At 32.2% G+C, this 27,626-nt stretch overlaps 1 protein-coding gene across 1 annotated transcript; it reads right to left on the bottom strand.

Moving 5' to 3' along the window:
• Positions 1-45: 45 nt before the first annotated feature.
• On the bottom strand, positions 46-26,752 carry LOC143195873 (uncharacterized). Its single transcript, XM_076403371.1, has 6 exons — positions 26,560-26,752; positions 16,462-16,699; positions 2,703-2,852; positions 2,427-2,646; positions 2,204-2,366; positions 46-2,141 (listed from the first exon to the last, which is right to left on the bottom strand). Exons 1-6 carry the CDS (start codon positions 26,649-26,651, stop codon positions 2,054-2,056), a joined length of 951 nt encoding a protein of 316 aa, XP_076259486.1. The 5' UTR covers positions 26,652-26,752; the 3' UTR covers positions 46-2,053.
• Between the last annotated feature and the right edge of the window lie 874 nt (positions 26,753-27,626).

A 27,626-nucleotide genomic window follows, 5' to 3' on the forward strand; every position in this document is an offset into this window, starting at 1 on the left:
CTCATGTTTAGACTATGAAGAATCACAAAAAAATCCATTGTATCAAGTAACAAAAGCCTTTATTAATAACATCAATAACAATTAACATCTTATTAAGTCCATTTATTGCAATTTTAAAACATGTTTTTTTGATATATTCTCAATTAATTACTGCAAAAGAAACAATGCCTTGTAAATAACATCTATTTGATGAACAATATATATGTATATAAACTTGAGCATCTGATTAGAGATCTTAAAACTACAGACAGTGAAACTGTATGTATGTCTATCAAGCACACTAATTTAATCTTTTTTACTGCAAGATGATTTGATCTTTCTACAGCCTGTTTGAACAGTTTATTTGTAGTGAAGGAACATACAATGCTAATATTACCATTGTGCACTCACTAATGAATAAACAGATTAAAGTAATTCAAAGTTTAAATTTTTACATTTTGGAATTATTATATATTTAAAAAATCAAATTATATTATCTTGTTATTTAGGTTACTTCTTGCTATCAATTACTAGTTCAAGTAATTATTGTAAAATGTACTTTATTGATTTATATTATATTCATTAATTTAACACAGTTCTGTTGGTATTTATACAGAATTATTTGATGGTATGGCATCGCTATACATTCATAAAAAATCATCACAGTTTGTTGAGATCAATTTTTATAGATTAATATGGGCATTGTATGTTCAATAGCCATGGTGTATTACCAGCTTACCTCTAATTACTTTATGACATATATTTTTGGCATTCTGTGATATCTACTTGTATACCATATTTGTATAACATTTAGGCACATGCAACACTTAAAAATATTTAATGATTGCCTTGAAAATAACATTTGCAATTTAATTTTATACAGGCACTGTATAAACATTTTCACACCCATTTACGTGTCATTGACAGTAAAGATTGTAGGCTGCATTATTGAGCTGCTAGAAAAGCTATTTTACACCTATGTATTAATTTAATGCTGTCGTTATTTGCAACTCATAGTTATTATTAGTTAATGAGAAAATGTTAATAATTAACAAATAAATCAGTCTTGAATTTTGTTCTAAATAAGACACAACCAAAAATGATTAGAAATGGACGTACAGTAATCTTAAGCCTAATTTTGATTGTTTGAATAAAGATTGTTTGAGAACGATTTGATGACCTGTAATTGGAAGAATGATTTAATTTCATTAATGTTTCATATTCTATTAGGACATTCCATAACTAAAATGTTAATATGGTTAAATAGTTATTGATGACAAACATGTATCTAGATAATAGAGGTAATATGTGCCAAGTATTTAATTCATCTGACTTATAATTAGTACTTAGTTGTATTATTAAAATATATGTTATATTTTTTTGATAATCTATTTCATTAAAGTATTAGTTAAAATAAAAACTGCATTTAAATGCTTTTTATATTGTTTTAAGTCAAGTATAAAGATTTTAGAACGTATGGAATTAAAACAGAAGCATAAATAGGAAACTGCTTTACTGACAAAGAAATATTTTTGTTTTTTTTTTAATAAGTTAGTAGCTTGAAATAAAATTATTTTGTCTGAATTTTGAAATCACGGGTATAAATCTGGTTTAGGAATTATAGGAGCTAGGGACCCTGTCTTGCCCTCGATAGTTCTTTGTAATATTGCTGACTGAATGATATATAATTTGGTGTATAAATATGAATATTAGTAATATTTTTTGATTACTCAAAGCGATGTTTAAATTACATTTTTGATATATGTTATTATAGATCCTTTCAATTTTTTATGAAATATGTTGTTATGGACTTATTATGGAATGCCATAACAAAATATGTATATAAATTCTTCTACAAACTAAATCAATTAGCATCACAACATTATTTTTAAAGCCCGTAATGTAGCTGCATTTTTTTTTCTTAAGTTTACGTACTAAAGGCGAACTTTTTCAGAGTTCGTTTATTTGTTTAGTTAAAAAGTCCTATGACTTTTTCTATAAACAGCTGGATGGCTCTTCATCCCATTTTAATATAAAAATTTTGACGTTAATCCTATTAAATGGAAGTCCTCGTTCAGGTGCTACTAGCTGTTGTGTGACTGTCTGTGTCACTAGCTGAACTACTTGACATAATAAACTTTGCAGGAAGAGGCTGAGGTACCCTATAATGTATACGTTAAATATCATTTGACATTTAATTATTTCGTGTTTTTCTTTAATTTACCGTGGAAGATCCTCACAAGGGGGGAAGACGTTATCCAAGTAAGCTCCAGGAATGTTACCTGCTGGAGAATAATGAGCAACCACCACGATCTTTCCGGATCGTGACCGAGCCTTACCGAGTCCAAAATGTCTACTATTGGCCCAAACTAGTTGGGTAAAATGCCCTAAAAAAATCAAAACAACAATGAGTGCTCACAAAGATGAATATCTATTAAAATATTTACCGGCGTTCACATTTGCTCTTAATCTGTCAGGTTCATTTCGGAAATCATATTGTTTTACTGCAGAGTACCAGTAGGTCGTTATTTCCTGGCCAGTAACGTCGGTCACTATAACGTTTGTCATGCGACAGAAGAGATTCTGTCCGATATCTTTGTCGTTTCTGTAGTAGAATCGATTAGTGTGAGCGAGGTGATTGGCCCAGGTCTGTGCCAAATGACACAACTAATGCAAAAAAAATCATCTTGATATTATTATAGAATAAATGTAATAATTTTCACCTCTGGAGACATCGTTAGTGGCGGAGAGTTGTGCCTCTGCCTGTAAACATTATGCCAACACAAGCAGTCAGTGATGAAGTCACTATCTTGCCAAGCGGTTCTGATTTCTGATATGTCTAAAATCATGCTAACTGGACGGTTGTGAAGTATCTGAAAAGTAATTAAAATATTTAAGTATTGTAAATTATTAGCTGCTATAATTATGTACATCATTATTTGTAAAAGTTATTCCCACAGCATTTAGTTAAATAATTATTCAACCAAATGATATAGAATCTACTATAGATAGAAATTATCGTTTAAATTATTGTTTATCATCCCGATGTAGCTGTAAATGTGATTACTTCAATGGAAATTGTCACCGAAATTAACAACAACTTCAATCCGAAAAAAGCTTCCCAACCAAACAATGATATTTCACATACATATTCAATGCCTGTTTGAGACTGAACCATTTTCCGGAATGCCTCAGGTTGCTCGAATAATTATGCTTAAAAACCTGACTAACCGCTAGAACAAGTCGGATCTTACAGGCCTGTTTCGCTGTTACCTGCGATATCAAAATTATTTGAGAAACTGCTGTTAAAATGTATTAAACCATTTATATAAATACCAGATTTCCAGTTTGAAAAAACAAAAGAAATACTGCCCTGCAATATTTATGGATGTTAATGACTAGATTTTGACCGGGTATGGTATTTTGGATTAATCTACAAAATGAGAAAATGGTTGGAAGATACTCTCAACGTGATCTGAAATCAAAGAGATTGGTTTATCAGTTAATCATAAAGCCAATTTGGACCTACGGGGTGTAAATATGGTGGTTATGCTGGACCTTTCTATTGTTTACATGTATTTTGTTGAGAAATAATTTAAAGAAAATTAATGGAATTGAAAGTGGAACAAAAATCAAACTTGTATCAATAGTGACATCTTATGTTGCTCAAATATACAAATGTACCTTTCTTCTTCATTAAAGAACTATAAATAAAAGCTTTTAACAGAGGCATCCAAAACATGAATAAAAACGAACGAAACAAAATATAATTTATGTCAAATATAATATATTTATTGTATGTATGTATTTCTTTTGAATATGTTTTTTTCCTACTACTATGTTATAAATGTTCTTTGTATGTGTAGAATCTTCTCTTCTAATTTTTTAATTTCCATCTAGTAGCATTTATGTATTATTATTATAGTTTTTATTAATATTTTTAATTTTAGTTACTTTTTGAGTGCATTTTTGTATCAGTAATATACAGTATAGTATATTACAGTCTTCTCTATAATTTTTTAATTTCCTCTATTACCGATAAAAATGATGTTTTGTTACCTTTACTTAAATTAGAACCATAGAAAAACTATTTAGATTAGAACTAAACAGCCACAATAGTTTGTAGGTTAGTGTTGTTTTATTATATTTATATTGACATATTACAACAGTGTCCACCAGTACCAATCCAAATCGAATTTTATAGACCGATTTTATTACATTTTTGAACGAATCAGACTTCATTCTGTCTTTTTAACTATAGTAATGCTAAATAGTAAAATGCTTCGAGTTTAAAAGGAATTTTACGTTCTTATAAAATGAAATTAGCCATACGTTGGACGGTGTTGATGACGTGCATTGGCTGTTTTATCGGAACGACTATAATTTAATAACATATGTTTAAATACATTTAATCGTTAGGTGATATGATAAAAATATTTAAATAAAACCCCAACGTCGAAGTGACAGCGTTGATGTATATAGATAATAAAACAATTGAGAAACAAAAAAAAAGCAGCGTTATATTTTGATAAGAGAATGTTAAAATTCTGGAGTGGGATGCATTTTTTAACAAGGTTTCTTTAACAAAACGAAACAACTGACAATCAAGCCAATTTTCTTATTATAAATTGATCCTTCTTTCCTTTGTTGTATTTTAATTTTGCTTTTGACGTAGTTTAAGTAACATGCTATGCATATATATGTCAAATTGTCAAGATTTATTGCGGTAAATGATTTGACGTGATTGTAGATTCTAAAATTTCCCTATGTTATTGATTAAATATAGAAACTGTGTTATTGAAATTTTGTGGTTTACAGGATGATTTTTCAATATACGAAGCGGGTTTCTTATATTTGTTTCTTTTTAATGATATTGAATCTACGGTACCACAAAATATTTTAAAATTATTGTTACTCGTTTGATAATGCTATATAGGTATATAATGCTGAATATATATTGTTAGATACATACACACAGTTCGTCTTATTTGGGTACGCGTCCGACGGACAGAAATAAAAATAACGTGTATACGAAAACATATCAATAAAGAGGTTGTTTAATCAAACACTTTTTACTATTTAGTGCAAGTAGCACTGCAACAGATATTGTCAATCACCATTTTGATGAAATTGATGTGATTTCATCATATAAAGAAGTCTTCCAAGAAGGTAATAATTAAATAGGATAACCGGATAATTGGTACTAATAAACATTATCTTTAAATGTAATATTCAAAGAGGTTGATTTATGACAATTTATAGGCAATTTGGACCTATGGGGTGCAAATACGGGGTTGCACTAAAAATTAAAATCAACTAGTCATCCAACGTTGTCAAAACAAGGTTCTTCGATTAATTATCAATGCCTATCGCTACGTAACCAATGAAGAACTGCACGATGACCTGGGAATCAAATCAATTTGCGAAGTTATCCAAGATTTCGCCTTGAAATATGAAAGAAGATTACTAAATCATATTAACGTGGAAGCAATATAACTGAGATTGAAGCGAACCAAACTATACCAACTTATATAAAGTGTATACCTTTAGTGTAAACTATAGCTATAAGTTATTATAATTTTATAATTGAGGAATACATATTGATGTATTTTCTTGCACTCGTCTTGTTTGTGAATTAATCCAACTACAAATGAAAAGTAGTAATAAATTAATTTATAATTAAGATTGTACTAAGCGTATCTAATAATTTTATATTTAGTATTGAATTTTTTTTCATTTACACTTCTATACTTATATTTCTTTATTTTTGCCTTTTGTTTATATGTTTTATATAGTTATGCGTTTATATTTATATTATTTACATTTATGTATATTTTCATTTATATTCGTATTGGATTTTATTTTAATAAATTAATTTTAAATATTGAATTTGGTTTGAATTTGAGCACCATTTGTGAGTAAATGTGAAGTCATAAAGTAATCACGTGAAATGGGGTACCAATCAAAACAAAGTATTTTCCGTACAGGTTTCTACACAACCATCTAACAAATGAAACGTCACGTTTTCAGCGTACCACTGAAGTTACACCACCTAGAATTAAACCTTCTCGCGTGCTCACCGGCAAAAATTTTATCAGATTTGTTGACTATATGAGATGGTCAGATGCCATCCGTGCATTTTTTAATTACTCTTCGTGATTCCACAATCTGCCTTATTCTCAATAAGTATATATTATGCCTCTATTATATATACATGGCATATAGAAAATCATTTCATTAAGCATTTTCTGTATAAAATATTATCTTAATTAATTAATCTTATTCTAAAGCTTATTCTAAAGTCTACATATGTCCAGTAATCAGATCAGGTGGTGTTAAACGTTTTAGTCTACGCACTTCACTATTACTTCGCATATTTAGCTGATTAGCGAGTACATTGGGATGCACTGCACTCTTTCCAAGTATTCCACACAAACACGTTGAATTACACTCGTTATAGGTTCTAGAGGAATATCGCGTTGTATCACTTTATTTGAAATATAGTACGGAGCATCAACAATGGCACGCAACACCTTATTTTGGAACAGTTGAATGATGGATATATTAGATTTACTGCGGTACCCCATAGTTGGATTCTTTAGTATAGACTCAGACAGCAATACCTTGTTATCTAATGATAACTTGGATTTGCGCCCGATGAGCCAATACATTTGATATAATTTTAGTCCCAGTCGTTTCCGTTTAGAGAGTATGTGCCTCTTCCAGGTTAGGCGTCGATCTAAGTGCATATACCAAGATATTTAACATGCTCTGCTTGGGGGTGTTGACTATGATTGATATTCACTGGTGGGCATGTTCTTCTACGGAGGGTAAACGTTACATGCGTGGATTTTGTTTCATTGGTTTTAATGCGCCATGTCTTCAACCATAATTGTATTTGCTCCAGGAGGGTTTGTTGGTTTATTGATGCTGTGACTGAATCTTCATGGGATCCTAAAATTGCTGTGTAATCTGCGTATGCTGCCACAGTAGTTATTTTTGTGATGGGTAGATCGGCCGTATACAGAAGATACAGTACTGGACCCAGTACACTATCTTGCGGAACTCCTGAATAGATGGGATTTAATTCGGTATGTTCATCGCCTTGATTTATAATAAAATTTCTATTAGTAAGATACGATTTTAGTAATTGATAGTCCGGATGAGGAGGAAGTTTCTTTAGTTTAACATGCAGGTCCGTATGCCATACTTTGTCAAAAGTCTGAGATATGTCTAGAAAAGCACCCGAACAATATCTTTTGGCATTTAGGTCAGTGTTTATTTTGTTTACAAATCTATGCACTTGTTCTATAGTCCCATGCTTATTGCGAAAACCAAAGTGATGTTCATGAATAATTTTTCTTTTTTCTATTATATAGTTTAGCTTCTTTATGTATAATTTCTCGAAAACTTTCGAGATTATCGGTAATTAATTTATGGGTTGGTAGGAGGTCACATCTTCTGGTATTTTTCCTGGTTTAAGAGTCATTAATATTTTAGCTACTTTCCAGATACTAGGGAAGTAATTAATTCGTAGCATAGCATTAAATATAAATGTTAATAGTTTTATACCTTTTTTTGATAGTTCTTTTAAAATGTCACCAGTAATTAAGTCATAACCAGGAGATTATTAAATATTAATCTCTCTCATTATTGTTTGTTTAACTTTTTTGACCGTTAATTTCTCGTGCGGTAAGTCCATTTGAAATGGCGAATCTAGAAAGCTAGTAATTTTTTTCCCTCATTTTTATGTAGCTGAGACTAAACATTTTTTTAAGTGTTTTGAGAAAATGTCGTCCTTCTCTTTATTGCTTCTAGCCCAATTATTTTCGTTTGTTTCAATAGGCGTGCAATTTTGAACATAATATATTTGAACATATAAATGTGCGTTGTGTAAAGTATTATACGGCCGGTGCTGAAAATGATTTTCTTATGTTTAATACACTATACTAATGGTGGTTTAATAATATTGGCCGGTAGTTTTAATCAGTATTCAATGACACAATGACTTGTAACAGTGACACAATACGGGAAAACACAATTGTCCTTTTTCTTCGCAATTATTCCATGTTTTCTCATCATATAAACCTTCCCTGGACCTCCATAAACATTTTAAAACCAACATTAGATAAATTGATCCGACCATTTTCGAGTCATATCGAGACTAACGAACAATTATATACAAGGGTGGTCCGATAAGTACTTAGCTTTAAAAAAAAATTTGGGAATGTGGCGATTTATTTTTCAACAGTTCTTTTTTAGCGTGATACTCTTGATCTAGCGGAGCTTCAACTTCTTCGAACTGTCTGAAAAATATGTATACATTTGCCGAGTGACTTTATCAAGTTCGGAAACAAAAATAACTCACACTGGGCCAAATCTGGAGAATACGGTGGATGGAATGAAAAACAATTAAACCAATTTGGCCGTGGCGCATGCGGAGGTGTGAGCCGGTGCGTTGTCAAGGTGGAAGAGCACTTCGAAGAAAGAGTTCACCAAATGAGGGCGTTTCGTCCTTCTTCAAGTGGTCGATGTAGATGACATTTTGTGAAAACCAGAGAACGGTGGTGGCTAACACCTTTCCGGTCGCTGGGACAGTCTGCGTCCTGTTTGGAGCATGTTCGTCGGCGGAGTCCACTATGTCGAGTATTTCTTGGTCTCTGGTGTGTACCGGTGGATCCACGTTTCAGCAACAGTCAGGAAATGACGTAAAAACTCCTTCGAATTGCGCTTAAACAGCGTTAAATTCTGCTCTGAAGCGGACTCACGGTTGCGCTGGTTGTCCGGACTGAGGAAATGCGGCACCCATCACGATGACAGCTTTCTCGTGTATAGATTTTCATGCAGGATTTGACCCACTCGGTTTTTGAGATGTGAGTGAGTTTCGAAAGTCCATTTGTGTTAAAATGTCGACTGTAGCTGTCTACTAGAATGAAGACGATTATAAATTTCTCTTGTGATAGTGGCTCCAACGGGCGGTGATGCTAAGTACTTATCGGATTGCCTTCGTATATACAGTATATTCATTTATAATTAATTCATTAATTCAAGTTATATTGTACATACGTCATCTAAATTTGTGACGTCAAAACGTCGCAATGTTACCACATCAACTCTGAGTTTTAGTTCAGTTGGGCTCTGATATACAACAAAATTCTAATCTAAATAAAATAATTGAACAAAAATGTTATCCAATATAGTTTATTTTAACATTATGGTACATCTAAAAAATACAGTTAATTATACATCCACAATAGTTTATAGGTTAGAGTTAAAACCTCTTATCACTGTTGTTTTCAAGAATTTTGCATACGTCTGACAACCGGACGACTTTGACAGGCTCAATTTACAAATTGCGGCAGGTTATACATTAAACATCTTGATGACGTATGTATAACAAAACTTTGAATAGACTACTTACGCCAAATCCATCTATTATCGAAATATGAATAAATTTTTTGTTATAATTGTAATAACATTTTACGTAATATCTAATAACAGTTCAAATATAAAAGATAAAAACTCGTCTCTATTCGAAAATTCTAGTTTCCATTCTTGCCGATCCTGAGAATGCATTATCTTGAATCGATAATCATTACTAAATATGATTGATGGAGGCGAAAGTGATAGATGAGATTTTAAAAAGGACGAAAGTAACATAATCCGAATGAAAGGAAAACTTTCTCGGAGTGATACCGTATAAATTCCCAATTTTCTCATTTAGCCCCCTTTAAGCTCATCGACCTCAGTGGAATTACATCGCAAATCTAGTGGTCCTCTTTGTAACCGTTTCACGTGTACGACTGGCAAGCTCATCATTTATGTTTTATCTTTTGGGGGCATTTCCCGAACCGTGCTTCCGAGACCTTGGCATTTACTACACTGAACCCCTTCCTTCTCTACACACCCTTAACTAATCGTTGCGTTAAAATACTGCATTAAATGTTGTCAGTACGATTTTTTTTGCCAATTCATTTACATCGTTATGATTATTATTAGTAATTAATGTTTAGAAAAATATTTAATGAATTTTTTTGACATTTGTATATTTTATATTCTATATCAGTCCGTACCTGTTATGAAGGAGGGTATACTTCTCAACCAACATTTTCCAGGTAGTTTTTTATGATCTTGCTTTTTTTTCAGATTAATGTAAAAAAGTAAAACTTCGTGCAAATGTTATTTACTCGGTACAAATTCGGACATTTTCAGCGCATTGAAAAAATTATTTGTTTACGCACATGAAGTTGGTTATAGAAGTATCCGATGGGATTTAATACATAATTAGTGGTGGGTCTATGGTCGAAATTCGACAGCACTGTATTAAATTAATCATATTTGTCTTGTATACTGAGTACACACCGGGCCAACGAAGGACAACGATTGAGATTCGGCGTAAGATACCGAACATTCGTTGACCTTCGATGAAACGGCGATCAACGGCGGAGGCGATTATAGTGTATATAGTCTATTCAAGGCTTTACATTTGTACATACGTCATCAAGATGTAATGTACGTATTTTAATGTATTGGTTGCGGCAATTTGTAAATGCGTTTCAGGATCAGACATTATTTGCCTTCTCATTTTATTCTAGTTAAAAAGAGACACAATGCTGTCTCATTAGTTCGAACACATAAACGAATGAGCCTGTCAAAGTCATACGGTTGTTAGACGTATGCAAAATTCTTGAAAGCAATAGTTATAGGAGGTTATAACTCCAAGCTATTAACTATTGTTGCTGTATAATTAACTGTACTTTTTAGATCTCATATAATGTTAAAATAAATTATATTTGATAACATTTTTGTTCAAATTATTTTATTTAGATTAGAATTTTGTTGAATGTCAAAGCCAAATTGAGTTTAAACTTGAAGTTGATGCGGTAACATTGCGACGTTTTGACGTCACAAATTTAGATGACGTATGAACGGTTACACGTATTTTTTATTTAAAATAATTAGATATTTGTGTATAATGTAATTGCCGAACTGATGTGACGGAAGACACAACTCTTCAATGGTTAGGAGTTAGAGAATATTTCTTTAAATATTATCGGGATGTACAGATAACTAATTGTATAGTTTGAAGTTATTTAGTTAAGCTGATGATGAAAGCAGGGACCGAACCGCTATACTCTTCAGGATTTCTTTAGGAGTTTTTAGAAAGAGTTTGCTTACCAAAGTCGTTCAATGCAAAAGCCGTTTGCTTTTTAAACACTAACCATATTATTTGAACATCATATCAACCATGTCATATACACAAAAATAAGTTTGATTATTTTTTATTTTTTAGTAAATTCCTTACTTATTTTTTGAAGTCGGTTCAATTAAAAAATATTTTTTAGTTCAATTAGTTCGGTTGATTTTCGTAGTTCAATTTACCATATAAAGTCAGAAATTATATATTTAGAATTGTATGGTCTATGGGAAAGCAATTGAACACAATCTAACACGTCTCACGATCAAAATGTATCAAGGGATGTTTCTTAAGTTCAAAAACTCTTTTTTCGACAGGCCTAGCGCAGGCACGTTACTGGAAGAAGCGGTAGTTGAATGGATTGACATCTGGATAAAATGGCCAGTAAACCTATTTTGCTGTAACTTTCGAGATATTTCACTTGTTTTTACCTTAAATTCAGGGTTCAAATTCAGTAATTGTTATGCTAATAATACAATTAAATCCATTTATGGTTTTATAGTATTACCAGATGAGCCGGATCAGCTTGGATCTGTCAATATTTTGCTTTGCAAGTGATGGTGACGGTTGACGACTATCCATCTCTGTGCTTGTAATTGTTATAATATATCAATTGTAACAGTCAGGTATATCAGTGTTTTGATTATAAAATTAAATTAAATTAAAATTCGCAGTTAATTCTGCCGCACATTTGATAGAGGATATTTTAATTCTGTTATATTAAGTCTTTATATTATTATTATTTTATTTATTTATTGATATTAATTTATAAATTTATTACATATTATGCAACTGAACATTCAAATTACCGCTATTATTTTACAAATTGGTCCCATATTATTCCAAAAAACGTGTGAGTTTTATAAATAGATTCTCCCCATGCTAAAGAAACCATTAATTAAACGGATTGCGGAAATGCGTGCAAATTTTGTGTACTTTTTAACAAAGGAAAATATCAAGATTTAGAATAGTCCGTCCACTTTTTATTATACACTCTAGATATTTATCGTCAAAATAATTTAATTATTCTTTTTTATTTATATATTAGGTGTACGACCTAATATTTACAGGATTTTTTCCTTGAGTTCAAAAATTATGTTTAAAACGCAATTATTTTGGGGTTTTTAGTGCTTTTGAAAGAATTGAGTTTTGAAATCTCAGGTTGTAATATGGACAATACATATTGTAGGAATTCGAATTAGGAAAAATGTATTTAGTATTTAGTACTATTAATAGTGTGTTAATTATTAATTAGTATAATACTATTATCAGTATAAACGTTTTATAAGATTTGATTTCGATTTTACTGACCCCTTAAACTTTTTGGAAATACTGTGCTTTGCTTTGCTCGATGAATACTCAAAGCAAATGTTACAACAGTTTGCAGCTCAACTAGGAATCATCCAGACAGCTATTTTCAAGAGTTTACATTGCATGTGTTTACCGAGTACATCCCATATTAGTTCATAAATTACTGATCATTTTTCCTTTTAGTTTTGCTTTTTCTTACTCGCCCTTTATCACTGTTTCTCCAGTGAAGAGCGTTATATTCCAATTGCAGGAATTGTTTCTTATTATTTAAAACTGACAATTTTGACGCATAACAAAGAGTAACTACAATGAATAAAAGAACAGCTTGGAGGACTAAAATAGTTTGAAGCTAACAACGTCATACATCTTGCTGTGCAAACTCAGGAATCAGAAAGCTACAGTATGTTACGAGCTGTCAAAGCCGAATGAATCTATTAATATAAACATCTACAAAGTTGGACAAACTGAAGACGTATTGATGCAAAAAAATCGAATCAATTTCGAAATTCTGAAAATGTAACGACGATTGGAGCAAAACAAATATCTTTCTTTCAATGCGATTTTGGCATTTTACCAGAAAGATGAAAAAAAAATTGAAGAAAATGACGGAAATGTTTTCACTAGTTAACAGGTGAGGTAAAAGTCCCGCTACCACTTTAATTACGCGCCATCTTGGTTATGTGACGTTTAGCTCAGTTTCGCTTTAACCATTGTGTTGTGTATACGTCCAAATTTTATTATGGATAAATATACGCTACAAGAACGAGCAGAAATAGTGACAACATTTATTGAAAATAATCGTTCCATTATTGCCACTCAACGGAAATTACGTCAAAAATATCCTAATCGCACAGTGCCTCACAAAACCACAATTTATAGTTTACATGCGAATTTTCGACAGTACGGTACGACAGGCCTCGTTTTGGAAGACAACGAACGTCTCATAACGCTGAAAATGTGGCTCTGGTGCGCGATAGTTTCTAGTAACATCAATTCGGAGACGTGGTTCCCAGTTACACATTTCTGCACGCAGTTTAAGGCGTATTTTGAAAACTGATTTCAAAATGTCCCCGTACAAAATTCAATTAGTCCAAAAATTGTTACCAAGAGATCCTGATCAACGAGTTTAGTAGAGTAATACAATCCTAAGGCTGTCTGGTGAAATTGAAGATTTTTTGTCTAAATTGATAATGAGCGATGAAGCCCATTTTCTTCTCAGTGGTCACGCCAATAAACAGCACAGTCGCTTTTGGGGAACACAGAATCCTTAATTAATTCATGAAACTTCATTGCATCCATTAAAAATAACTGTATGGTGTGGTATTCATGTTGGAAACATCATTGGTCATTATTTTTCTGAAAATGACCAAGGTGTTGTAGTTACTGTTACTGCTAAACGGTACCAAGATATAATTCGAAATTTTCTTGTGCCTGAAATGGAAGAGCATGGACTAGAGGATATGTGGTTCCAGCAAAATGGGATAACAGCACACACAGCTCGTTCACCAATTCAATTATTGAATGAGGTTTTTCCAGGAAGACTAATTTTGTGAAATGGCGATTTAGCACGTCCAGGCAGATCTTCGGATTTAACAGCACCAGGCTTTTTGTTATGAGGTTTTTTAAAATCAAAAGTTTATGTGAATAAGCCCCAAACGATTCAACATCTTCAATATTCGTCACGAAATTGAAGAAATTCAGCCTCAGATGTTGCAGGATGTCATGAAAAATGCGTTAACAAGAGTCGAAAGTTGCAAAACGAATCGCGGTCACCATTTAGCCTATATACAATTTCAATTATAATGAAAAAAAAATGTAAAGACCAAGTAAACTTTTGATGAAAACCAAATTTACTTATCTATTCTTTGACCAAAATTATAGGCAATTAAAATGGTAGCGGTGCTTTTGCCCCACCTTCTATTATACTTAATTTTTTCAATAATTCGTTTTGAAAGATAAAAATTATCAGAATACACTTTTTTAAGCTAACTTGTATTATATATTATTTATCCATAGTATATATTATAAGAATAACTTAAATATTAATAATTAATAACGTAAATGATTTTATAATTTTTGTTTTAATTGTGGAATAGGTCGTAAATTATAAAAACAAAATTTGTTCGTTTAAATGCACTATACGTTTAAAATCATGGGTAACAATACCCTTGTAACTTTTACCATGTATTCAACTTTGACCTTTAGATAACTTTATCGAGAGGCCATTGGTCCTGAAAGTCAACTTCAAGAATTCCTATCGTAAAACCTTTTTTGCTTTATTTTAATCCTAGTAGTGGCATATTTGCATTTATGGATTGCTATCTAAGAGGTATACGGTTTTATAGGCTATTTTATGTTTGCATATTAAATATAAACCTATGGGTTTGGTACTGATTTGTATAATTTTTTATATTCTAAAAGCGAATCTAAATATTTGATTTATGAGGAGTTATGTTTTTTTTTGTTTGATTTATTCAAATAAATATGAAAGTATATATTTTTAAAATATATTTTCCAGTCTCCTTTTACCTACAAGGATTTATCTGGACTATATCTACCGTTTAACGTGGGTTTCAAAACGCGACACTCGGTATTAAGCCTAGCGACTGGCGAGTGATCTACTTAGAAATCATCCCAGAAGACATCCCAACCTGGTTACTGGCGTGACTGGGATCATTTTCCTCGTCGGATTTTGCACTCTTGCCTAGGACAATCACAAATATTAAACAATCACAGACAGAATTCGAACCCGTAACTATCGCAAACAGTAGGTGGACCGTCCTGTCGCCTTTACCACTGCGCCAACCAAGCCAGCTGAAAGTATATTGATTATTACAACCTATATGCAACAGTACATTCATTACGAAGAATTAGAGTCTGATAATATGCGACGATTGATATTAAGCAGTCAGAGGTTATAAGAGATTAGAACGATCGTGTGTCTATCACCTCCCAAGTGAAATTACATATTCAGGTAAATGCCACGGCCAAAATTTCTTCCCAGCGAGCATTCTTTTGAGATCTGAGCACAGGACATCAGGATTTCTTTTTCTTCAAATGCGGCCGTTTTCGGCGATTTCGCCCTTTAAGCGGCCTTTATAACGCTATGTAATAGTCGCTGTTGATGGTCTTTCCTTTTTCAAGGTAGTTAATGAAAATTATTCTATGCGCATCCCAAAATACAGACGCCACAACCTTGCCAGTCGACTATTGCGTTTTCCCACGCTTTGGAGAGGGTTCATCTAAATGTTCTAATATTCTATAATATTCTAATGATCCGACAGCTGTCAAGTTTATAGACGCATCTTTTGAGGATTACGGCTAACTAAAAAAAAATTTGATTTAATTCTAGTAGCGCATCTATATGTCAGGCCGGGGACTTTTCAATTGACTTGTTTGACCTATCTAGGTTAAATACTTTTTTTGTTTGTTTTTATTTAGTTATTACAACGCTATACAAAAATCTAATTTTTATTATTTTTTACTTTTTAGTGAATTCCTTATTTATTGTTTGAAGTCGGTTCAATTTTTTTAAATATTTTATTTGAACAGGCTTTTTATTTAGTATTAACAGTTACACTACATTTGTTAATATTTTGGTCACGTATGTGAATTTTTAGACTGTAATAATATTTGTTACACACGCTTATTTTATTTTGTTACTTTTGTATTTCGGGACCGAAAAAAAACCATTTTTAAACATTATGTGCTTGTGCAAATTAATAGTGATTTTACGTGCATCCTTGTAGTAAGGGTCCTAAACTCGGGGTTTTAACGGTATGGAAATTAAGGAAACATTGCGTGATGGACATTTTAAATCAGTTGGTAGATCTACACCTGAAGGACGAAAAGTATTAAACAAACCGATTTTGCCTGAGAGTGCCGTCACGCTCACTATTTAATTATATCAAGTTGATTTTAAACTATTTCTTTTTGTTAACAAATTAACAATTTAGCTTATTTGAATATCTTACTTTTTGAAGAAGATAGGGCCTGTTATCTATATCTTCGGGACTAAGGTTGTTGTTGACAGCAGTGCGTGCTTCTATTGGTTCCGGTCTATTGGCCTGTACAATTTTGGCGGCATTCAGGCGTCTTCTTAGGTTTTGCAGGACCTTGGCTTCTTCGCGCTTCCGGCTAGGTTGGTAATGCGGAGCGCTCGGAAGGACGGGGATTTGAGGCTCTGCCGACTGAATGGCTGAACTAAGAAGTCTAAAACATACATAGAATTAGTATTTGATCCGCTGTTAATATTTCTTCGTGTCTACATTTGGTTATCACCAATTTGGACCGTTGTTTATGCAATATGTTTTCTACCACATTTTTCTTCTAACATGATGAGTGAATTTTCCTGATTTTAACAGCGAATCAGAGATTTTGATTTACTAATTAAGCTTCTCATCAAAGTAAATTCTTTTTGGTCAATTGTTAGTTTTATTCGCTTTTAAAGCGCTTTTCTAACAATTAAAGTATAAGGATATATAAATAGATCAGATATTCTTCAGAATAAAAAAAAAGAAAGAAGAGAAAATTTTAAAGTTAGTCGAGTCGCAATTTCTGAACGATTACAAGTGATGTAAAAGATGGGAAGAAGGGGAAATGTTGCTTCAAAGATAGGAAAGTAAGTTATTTCTGGATCGATAAGAAACGCGTGATTATTAGTAGCGTTAGAACATTTCGAAATACCCAAGGAAAAAATCATGGTTATCACCTGGAGAACTCCTCCCCTGGACTGCGATGCCAAATCGCTTTGGTAGCAAAACCATGCTGTCTGTCTGGTTTGACTAAGCTGAATATGAGTTGTTGAAACCTGACCAAACAGTAAATACTGATCTCTACTAACAGCAAATAATAATCGAAAGACGTCCACAATGCGGTGAAAGACATGAAAAGGTGATTGGGCAGAGTGACAACACCCCTTATACAGCATTACTCTTATACAGCCGAACCACTCAAAGAAGTGTTGAAATCACTTGGATGAGAATATTTTTCACACCGTCTGTGCTCTCCAGACCTGGCTCCATCTGACCACCTTTTCACATCGATGAGCAACGCTCTTGTAGAGCAGCACTTTTTCAATTTCGAAGAAGTCAGCAAAGCATAAAGCTTTAGCATAAAGGAGAAATGGTTCTCTGGGAATGGAATTTATAAAATGCCTGAGAGATTGGTAAAACGTATTCAATGAAATAGCCGATACTTTGAATAAATAAATATAACTATTATGAATAATGGGATTTCTATAGAGAAAAAAAAACTGAAATCAGTTACTGACGCACCTGGTATATTGACAAAACATAGCGTGTCATGTTTAGTCAATAGGATATTTTCATATATATCGAATAAAATGCATCGGAACATTGATAAAGCGCTGTAATATATTTAAAATAAAGATATTCATGGTGACTTCATATTTCAGAATAAAATCATTGAAAGAATATACTAATAAATCATATACGTATAAATATGTCATATAAATACAATATAAGAATAAAATCTTACAATTAACATTTCTTTATTAAATTTAATAACTTAGAACTGTTTTTGCCTAATTACTGTAAAAGTACTTTGTAGCTCGCTTGGTGGCGCAGTAGTTAAGGCGACAGGGCGGTCCTCCTACTGTTGTGATAGTCATGAGATCGAATCCTGCTGAGGCATGGATATAATATATTTTTGTGATTGTAATTGTAAATATCTTTATAGACAACAGTGGAAAATCCGACAGGGAATAACCATCCCACTCACGCCAGTAACCAGGCTGGGTAAGACCGGATGTCTTTTCGGATGGTCTCTAAGTTGATCACTGGTCAGTCGGTAGGGCTTAATGCCGATGATCGTGGTTCGGAGCCCACGTTGAACAGTAGGTCCAGTCCAGATAAACCCTCGTTGGTAAAAAGGAGACTTCAAAATATATCAATAAAAAGTACTTCGTGAGTGAAAAAAGTGTGATGAGAAGTTTTTATATGAAAATATGAAATAATCAGGAATAATAAATCGGAATACTTCTGAATATTATTTGATTTTATATAAAAAGTATTATTTCAGTTCACTAGCTTCTTTTATGCGATTCCTTGATTTAATCGATGGCGAAGCCGTAAATTTTTTTCTACCACGTAATCGAAAATCGCGCCTCTTCCATCAGGCAATCATCTAGAATAATGGAGCATGATCCATTAGTCGGCATTTTCTTACTTTAACAAATCGCCCTTACTCTATCACACTAAAAATAACTTCTCCTTACCTTTCATTATCAACAGGTAATTCAATCTTTAATTTGAGAGCGACGAAAACAAGCTCCGGCCAAGAAACGGATAAATTCAAGCGATGTAGGCTGAGATGTTATTTGAAAATTTAGTTATTTTAAGGTAAAAAAATGTTCGCCATTTTTGTTTTCATCTATATCGGAGTGGAGGCATATTTCCGCGTTGTTTTGCTGAATTATTTATTGGTTGGAAAAGAAGGTCGTATAAACTCACACCGAGAAATGTCGAGGATTTATGGTAAAGATGTTTGAAAAAGTGGGGCGTTCAAAGAATTGCTTAACATGCTTTTGTTCTTGATATTTTGATGTCGATAGTGCATAATATCCAATAGATTTCAGATCTATGATTTTTTTGTAATGTCTTTTAGGAGGATATTTAGTTTATTATGGAAGTATGATTAAAGTATTTTAGTAACTTAGTAAGTTAGTAATTTATTAATTTAATACTTAGACCGTTTATATTATTTGCTTAATTCCGAATAATTATTATATTATAAATCAACATAAAATGAGTCTGAGGAACATTTTGCTAAGTTTAATATGAATAAAACGAATATTCTAGTAACTCGCATCTGATATATTTATCAAAGTATGAACAAAACAGTTCTTCAGTGAGTTGAATATATGTAAATTTGAACTGAGTAAGTCGCATATTTGAGAATTTGAACCGTTTTGCTTCAATTTGAAGAAAAATGTAGCTGAAGGTCATCGAATATTGTGTGAAACTTGGCAATCATGTTCCATCGATTTCAACCGATGGCTATTGGGTTCAAAAATAATGATTTTGATACTGAAGACAAAGAGCGTTCTGGAGAGTTAAAAAAACGTTAAGACGATGATTTGAAGGCATTACTTGATCCGTGTAAAACGCATGAAGAATATTCAAAATTGTTGCGAGTAACACAAGAAACAAATGATCCAAAAGTCACCATCTGGACCATCTGGTCATGCATCGACATCAACGTCAAAGTCGAATATTCATGGCTGCAAGCTAACAATCTGTATTTGGCGGAAATAGCTTGCTGTGGTATAGTGTGAGCTGCTAGAACTTAATGAAACCATCAATAGGGATCGCTATCGACTACAACTGAAACATTTGACCCGAGCACCGCTCAGAAAATGACCAGAATACGAGTAAAACACAACGATGTTATCTTTAGAACAGCAACGTTAGACCACGTGTTGCACTCATATCGTATACCGGTGAAAACATACATGGAAACATTAAATTGGGAAGTGCTATCTTACCTGCCATATTCTTCAGATGTTGCTGCTTCTGATTACTACTTGCTCTTACATAGGAGTCGTGACGTTCTTATGAAGATACAAAAAATTGGGCCAATTTGTGGATATTCTCAGGAGATATATCGTTCTTATCGAGTAGAATATCGAGTTAGAAATCGTAAATTGTCTGAAAGATGGGTAGAGTAGCGGATATCGGCGCATAGTATTGCACATATTTGAACAAAGTATATTGTTATTATCGATTTTTAACAATAAAACTTCGAATTATCCTTCAAAAAATACTTTAAAACTAATTTATAATATAAATATTATTTTCAGATCGTTTGTGTATTAATTTATGTTTATTTAATTTTAATTTATTTAGTAGAATTGTTTAATTTAAAAATGTTGAGTTGGTTAAATTGAGTCCCTTTATATTTAGAAGCCAATTAAAAAAATCTCTCAATATTTGCCAATGTCTCTTATGCCACTATATTGATTTTATGATATTTATGTTTAAACAACTTTTCTCTAAGCTTCGTGAAAATGTGACGCTTTGCCAATATTTAATCAATTTAATCAAATGTAGTAATGAGTAACACATGACATTTAAAAGATAAAATACAGAAATATTTCTTGTGAAACATATGGAGGATGCTTGAAAAATTCATTTGCCAAAGTGATATTTTTCTTTGCTTTGCTCGCTTATTTAACCGGTATATTTTTATATGACGGCTAAAGCTCCGCAGTCGTAAAAACAAATGATTTCTGCAAACTACTTCTAAAAGAAAGGACGACAAAGAATATTATTGTTTTATTCTTTTGGTGCTATAAAATGTGGGAGGACTGAAAAATAATTTTGATAGATAGACGCCGTTGAATGGAAATAATAAAATAAAAACTATTTCATTTTATTCCAATAAAATTTTATTCCATGTCATAAGCGTCCATGCTATAGTAAAAACTATATATATATATATATATATATATATATATATATATATATATATATATATATCGATATATTATATATATAGATATATTAGATAGCCGATGTTTTTCGATAGTTTTTTTGCAAACATTATAGAAAACCTTCCTCAATTATTTTTAATATACCTTTAAAATTGTTTAAAATTCATCGATATATTTATTATTTATCGACTATTATTTATCGATATATCTTTTGTAAAATATTTATATTTTTTCTGGTTGTATGCCATGATATCACTGCAACGTGTGGTCAAACAAAAATTAAAATCGTTGATTAACTTGATTACATATCACTCTGAATGAAAAATAATGTTTGAACAGTACAACGTTTGTCGGGTCTGGTAAACTTTATATAGCACATGGGCAGAAAAGTCCCGGGCTTAACACATAGATGGCGTTTTTCAGTTAGCAGTTACCTTCAAAAGAAGACTGTTAAAATTTCATGACATTTTACTCGTAACTTCGTAAGTTATTGTGTTAAGAGTGATATTACTTTTGTTATTTTCAAAACAATAGATCAAAAACCATTTCGTGTATTTTTTTTAAATTTTACACCGCTTCTTGATGGGAAATAACCGTTCAAGCGAAGTAATGGCTTGAAATGTGTTACAAGGACTCCTCTCCATTTGAAACAATAATAAAACATTGGTTTGCTGACTTCAAACGTGGTCGTAGAGACACCGATGATGCAGAACGAAGTGGACGTCTAAATGATGTGGTAACACCAGAAAACAATAAGAAGATCCACAAAATTATTTTTAATGATCGAAAAGTGAAGATGCGTAAATTAGAAATATATCAAATGAATGTGTTGCTTTTATATTTCTTAAGCACTTGTCTATGAGGAAGCTCTGTGCAAAGTGGGTGCCGCGTTTGCTCACTGTTGGCGAAAAACAAGAAAGTGTTGATGTTTCTGAGCAGTGTTTGATATAGCCAGCGTAATAAACCGGAATTTTCGCGTCGATATGCGGCAATGGATGAAACAGGGATTTATCACGTAAAAGATAAATCGTTCTACAAAAGTAGCATTGAAATGTTGGACCGGATCTGGAATTATTATGTGGCTCTTGATGGAGATTACGTTGATGAATAAAGCTTATTTTGAACAGGGAAAACGTGTTTCCTTTTTTACGCCCGAGGCTTTTAGCCTATGTGTTATATAATTCTTTTGTCCGTGTGTATGTCACTGAATTCCCCATAAATAGTTGCAAGAAATTCCTTGTGTGTTTTATGTGGGATCGAGAATGCTTTAGATTCACAACCGGACCGGGTAACGAGCAGTAGGTTAAACAGACAGCGCCTAAATGACATAATCACTAAAGACTGCCACCACCAACTCGTCCTTAACAAAAAACCTTATAGTTTTGTCTAGAGTTTTTCAGAAACTGAATAGATATTCCAAATATCAAAGGATCATTCCGAAAAATCTGTTCTATCAGCTAGGAAGGACTCGCCTTTAAATAAGCAAAATTCGAAAAAGCTTTTTTGTGTTTTGTACACTGTGCGTTACATTATTCATTATTAAGGCTGTATATTTTTTTAAATTAGACTGACAAAAGGTGTGTTATTTTTTATTTCTTTGACCGAAAATTATTACCGCCATTAAGGGCACGTGTATATCCTTTGTTAGATTTAAAATGGGCCTCTTTATAATCTTGCATTATTATTTAGATAGAACGTTGAGTATACTGTATTATTATTATATTATTTACTTCAATTGTTATTACACGTTTTAATAGCATATGATATACGTTTCTACATGTGTCTTATTTTATATTTTACTTAGAAAATCATATAAAAATATCTAATAGATGACATTACTGGTGAATGATATCATTTTGGTAAATACGTTCCATAATATTGTGATAATAACTAATCATTAGTTAAAAATAAGTAATAATCGATCTCAATAAGTAATATTTAATTAAAAATATGTATTGCTTTTTGCCATTTCTGTTCGGGTAAATTTGTTTGAGAATCTCAAAAAAGTTGGAGGATTTGTGAACCAAAAACAAGTATATTTTGCAACAGAATAATCAGTAGAGAAGTAATTGGTAAATATCCAAGGACTGTAGAAGAAAGAAGGAAATTATTCTCAATGTCAGTATTGTCAAAAACTTGGAAGTAAACCTCAATTATACAGACATAGTAAGTTGCTTTTGTAGAAGCAAATTATAAAACCTATATGTATACGTACGTAATACAATTGTGAGGATGTTCCGCGAAAAATATAAAACGAAACACACATTTTTCAGAACAAAGTCCTAAGAAATATCGTAGATGCTACCAATGTCTTTAGATGTCTACTGTTACTCAAGAAATCAAGATTATTGAAAAAATTTGTAAGGGGAGACTCTATTTAGACCTCTAACAAAGGAATCTAATTTTTAAGTTTATTTTGTGAAAAACAAATTCTGGGTTAAAAGCGAATACTAATAACAATGTATTAATAAAAATATGAATTATCCTTCAACAAATGTTATTTCGAATGCAGTTAGTTATTAGAGCATATATCTGTTTCTTTGCAAACTAACAAAGCAATGTTACGTTTTAAGGACTTAAAGTTACAAATTGCAAATTAGACAAATACGTTTGCTTAACACTGACTAAATATATTGATTATTTTAAATATTTATTAACTAATTAATAATTTAAATGTTTATTCTATCTGTTACCCGTTATTTTATTAATACTCAAGAATTTCAACCATCAACACTCGTATTATTAATTTAATATACCCCTAAAATAATGTTAATCCAATAAAACTGAAAAGGGTCATTGCTATCTCTTGATTATGAAATTCTGAATTAAATTTAATTGTTATTTTATCGCTAATTATATTGATATTATAACATATTTAGTTAATTAATTAACGCTAAAATATTTCCCTATTTAAACATGAATTTTCAGTATGTCGATTTGAAAATCTGACACAATAGTACGATGACGAGTAATTTCTAAGTTCATTTCTCTGAATATAGTGTTCTTACCCTTTTTAATTTCTTCTTGGTGGACTTCCAACCTCTTTAATAGGGTTTTCCAGGTCATCATCTTTCAGATGTAGCATGTTTCGCGACTGAGTCAAAGAACATCACCGTAATATAGACTGAAAATATTATGTATGTAAATCTGGCTCGCCATTTAAAAAGTTAATGGGATAGCCAGCATGCCGAACTCATTAATCTGCAGAACCAGCAGACTTTCAGCCTTAATCAATTGCTTGTTAATGAATTGATTTTCTACATGTTATGTACATAATACTTATCATAAGAAATTGCTTAACTTATTGCACTGGGCAGATTGTCGAACCACAAACCTGACCCTCTTAGCTGAAACAATTGTAATGTTCTACCATTCGTTAAGAACTCCTATGTTCGGTGGGAGTAAAGTTAAGACACTCAGAAAACAAACTTATTCATGAGCTGACAGACCTAGCTATTTTTCTGCTAGCTTCTAGATTCCAGTTGTACATTCATTTTTAATTTAAATACTCCGTTCCGTTGATTCGCGAGGCTAGATGGACAATAAACATCTATCTCCTGCAGTACCGTGGTGCCCCTTCACAGTTATCTGGCTACAGGTGCCTTTTTTGTTGGTGAAAATTTGACTCATTTGATTTGATCTTTGAATTTGCATAATTAATTTATTTCCAGGTCTGGCCAAAAAATGACACCTATTTCAACGATCTTCCAATTTGTGAACTTGTAATGTTCCTTTTCTTCCTGTAAGTTGATATTGTACAAATATTTTCGATCATAATATAAATTTATTATTTTGTTATTGTATTGGTGTCGCAAGTCTCACCCTTAGCCATAAAACGAAACAGTTTTAGTCCTTAGATGAAGAAAGTCCAAAGATGAATAAATCATTTACATCAAATCGAGGTCCAAAATAATTATTATTACCGATTATAAGAGAGAAAAAACCTAATACCTAGATACCAGCTTGGGTTCATTAACAAGTATTCAACAGGTGACCGGGTGAACAGAGTAACAAATGTAATAAACGCGTATGAAAGTAAAAAGGCTATATTCTTAGAAGTAGCACAAGCTTTCAATAAAGTATGGTATAACGGCCGTGTTGGCCTTGTATTATAATCTTACATTACAGCCAGAATGTTTAGAATCAAGCAAGAGCTAGTCTACTCTACAATTAAATAAACTAAAGCAGGTGTACCACAAGGAAGTGTATTGGATTAATTCTTTACCTGCTCCACACATGTGCTGCTATACCGCAAGTGGAAAATATCTATATTTTCATACATTTGAATCGAAGGCAATAGTGAACCTACTTGAAAATTATAACAGGCAAGTATATATATATATATATATATATATATATAACCTGGCAAATACAAATTAACAAAAGGAAAACATAGTAGTTCATGTATTATCAGCCTGCCCAAGCACCAATAACAATAATATCATTCTATATTGCAGAAAAGGAAAGAACTGGAGTTTAAATCACAATTATCAGTACATAATAAATTGCTATTATACAAGCAAGTATTCCTTCAGAATTCATTAATTCATTTCAATATTCGAAACCTTCAGATACTGACTATCACTCACGAAATCAAGAGAATGACAAGGAGACAGAAAGGGAGACTCCATTCTCATGTTAATATCGAAGAATTACAACTCTTGGATAACTGTCTGATACTGATACTGTAACTCTGCATTTGTAGTTCACGTATTATCCAAACTGCCCAAGCACCAATTACAATAAATAATAATATCTTCATTCATTTCAATATTCGAAACCTTCAGAGACTGTCACTCACCAAATCAAGAGAATGACAAGGAGACAGAAAGGGAGACTCCATTCTCATGTCAATATCGAAGTATTACAAATCTTGGATAACACCAGAACAGTGCACATACTTAATATAATTAAGCCATTTGATCTCGTGTATAGTGTAGTGTATTTAATTTAATTTAGTAGAAGGATTAAGGATTTAATAGAAAAACAGCAGTTACCTACACTAAGGCCGATAGGTCTTCGGGTCTTCATATATATATATATATATATATATATATATATATATATATATATATATATATATATATATATATATATATACAAAACAAACTTCTTTACAAATTGTAGGTTAGTCGACAACGATTAGTAGTAATACGACAAATAAATAATAAAAAATAATAATAAAAATTATCGAATGTAAATAAAACATAAATTATTTCAAACATTAACAACATTATGGTATAATAATTTTGATATTTTCTTGGGTGAGCTCAATACCATTAAAAGGATATCATTATTATTGAACTGAAATAAAGTAAATATCAATTATATCGTATAGGAAACGTATATTATAATCATGGTGGTTTTTGTTTAGGAGAAAACGTAACCTATGCAACAATATTTTGACGTTTGCATGTAAAAATGATTTAATATCAAATTTCCGGGTTATATTTTGACGAAGTCGTTATTTTTGTTATAAAATTATAGAACAAGTGCGGTGATGTAATATAATTATGTTATGTGATTGAAATTTTATGAAATAAAGAAAAACCGGTATATTAATTCGTATGACATACGTTTTCGTTTACTCTTAAAATATGTTGATACGTTTCGATACCTTTTTGAAACTGGTGTTCTAGGTCGGTTTGGACACTGGGTCAGCAGCTGAATGGGGGGACAGATAGACGATTGGGATGCGTGGAGCTCCATGGCTCGGACGTGTTGCCCAGCATCCGATTCGGATGCCGCATATCGGGCGTCGCGACGGCTGTTCGCGGCAACGCTAAACTGACGAACGTCGCTGCCAGCGACGCAGTGAGGCGTCGATCTTGCGCTCTAAGGCCCTTCGTGCTTCGGAGACGGCTTGCGTAGCGATTACGTATAAACGTTGGTACATCCAAATTGGCCCGAGCTAATTTGATTTTCGGATATATATGCCTCTCTATTATAACACCCATATTTCTTTTTAATATTTCGGCTTGGAGCAAGTTTGATTATTCTGGCATGAAGCCAAAATTTGTATTAACGGGTGAAATTAATCTATGCAGATAATTAACACAATGGATTACTAAAGGGTTTACTTGATTTCGGATTATAACAGGAGATGTCTAAGTGCACTTTTCTTTCATCGTCTGTCACATCTGGCTTCTTGCAAATATATTTTCTTTGGTGTTTTCAGCTTAGAATGCATTTGTTACACAGAATAAGGACACTAAAAAAATTTCGTTATTGATTGCCCGATATATCGATAGATTAATATTTTTTGGGACGTCATATAAATATCGATAGTTGTAAATGAGAGTATTGAACTTTTACTTGCAAAGTAAAATATCGATATTAAAAACCTAGGGTTTTCGAAGGAGAGTATCGAACTTTTGTTATGGGATTTCTCCCACTCGGATAACAAGTGAATTTTACGTGGTTTGGTATCGACAATTTCGGTTTGCCGATATATCAATACTTTTTTAAATATTGGTTTATCAAAACATCGATATTTTTTCCGCGTTCGACATCCCTAATAGAGAGTAGATACATACATTCCAACTTTTCGATGTTTGTTTTGTGGAACCTTATAGCTTTAGTTGGTTTAGGTGTTTTTTACAGTTTACAGTATACAACTGTAGGAACTTTTCTAGGCTTTGCGCATGCGCAGAACCCGCACAAACTTTGTTTTGCCAGTAAAAT

The sequence above is a fragment of the Rhynchophorus ferrugineus genome, unplaced genomic scaffold, assembly GCF_030347505.1.
Source record: "Rhynchophorus ferrugineus isolate W39M unplaced genomic scaffold, kcgeb_rfMv2 rfM4, whole genome shotgun sequence".
NCBI lineage: Eukaryota > Metazoa > Arthropoda > Insecta > Coleoptera > Curculionidae > Rhynchophorus > Rhynchophorus ferrugineus.

Bases quoted from the DNA above. Each gene is read 5' to 3' on its own strand.
- LOC143195873 (XM_076403371.1), bottom strand. From the start codon at position 26,651: ATGGAGCTCCACGCATCCCAATCGTCTATCTGTCCCCCCATTCAGCTG. The intron at 16,700-26,559 runs GTATCGAAACGT...TGTATGTTTTAG, and splicing joins AGAACACCAGTTTCAAAAAG to ACTTCTTAGTTCAGCCATTC. The intron at 2,142-2,203 runs GTAAATTAAAGA...TATACATTATAG, and splicing joins CCTTGTGAGGATCTTCCACG to GGTACCTCAGCCTCTTCCTG.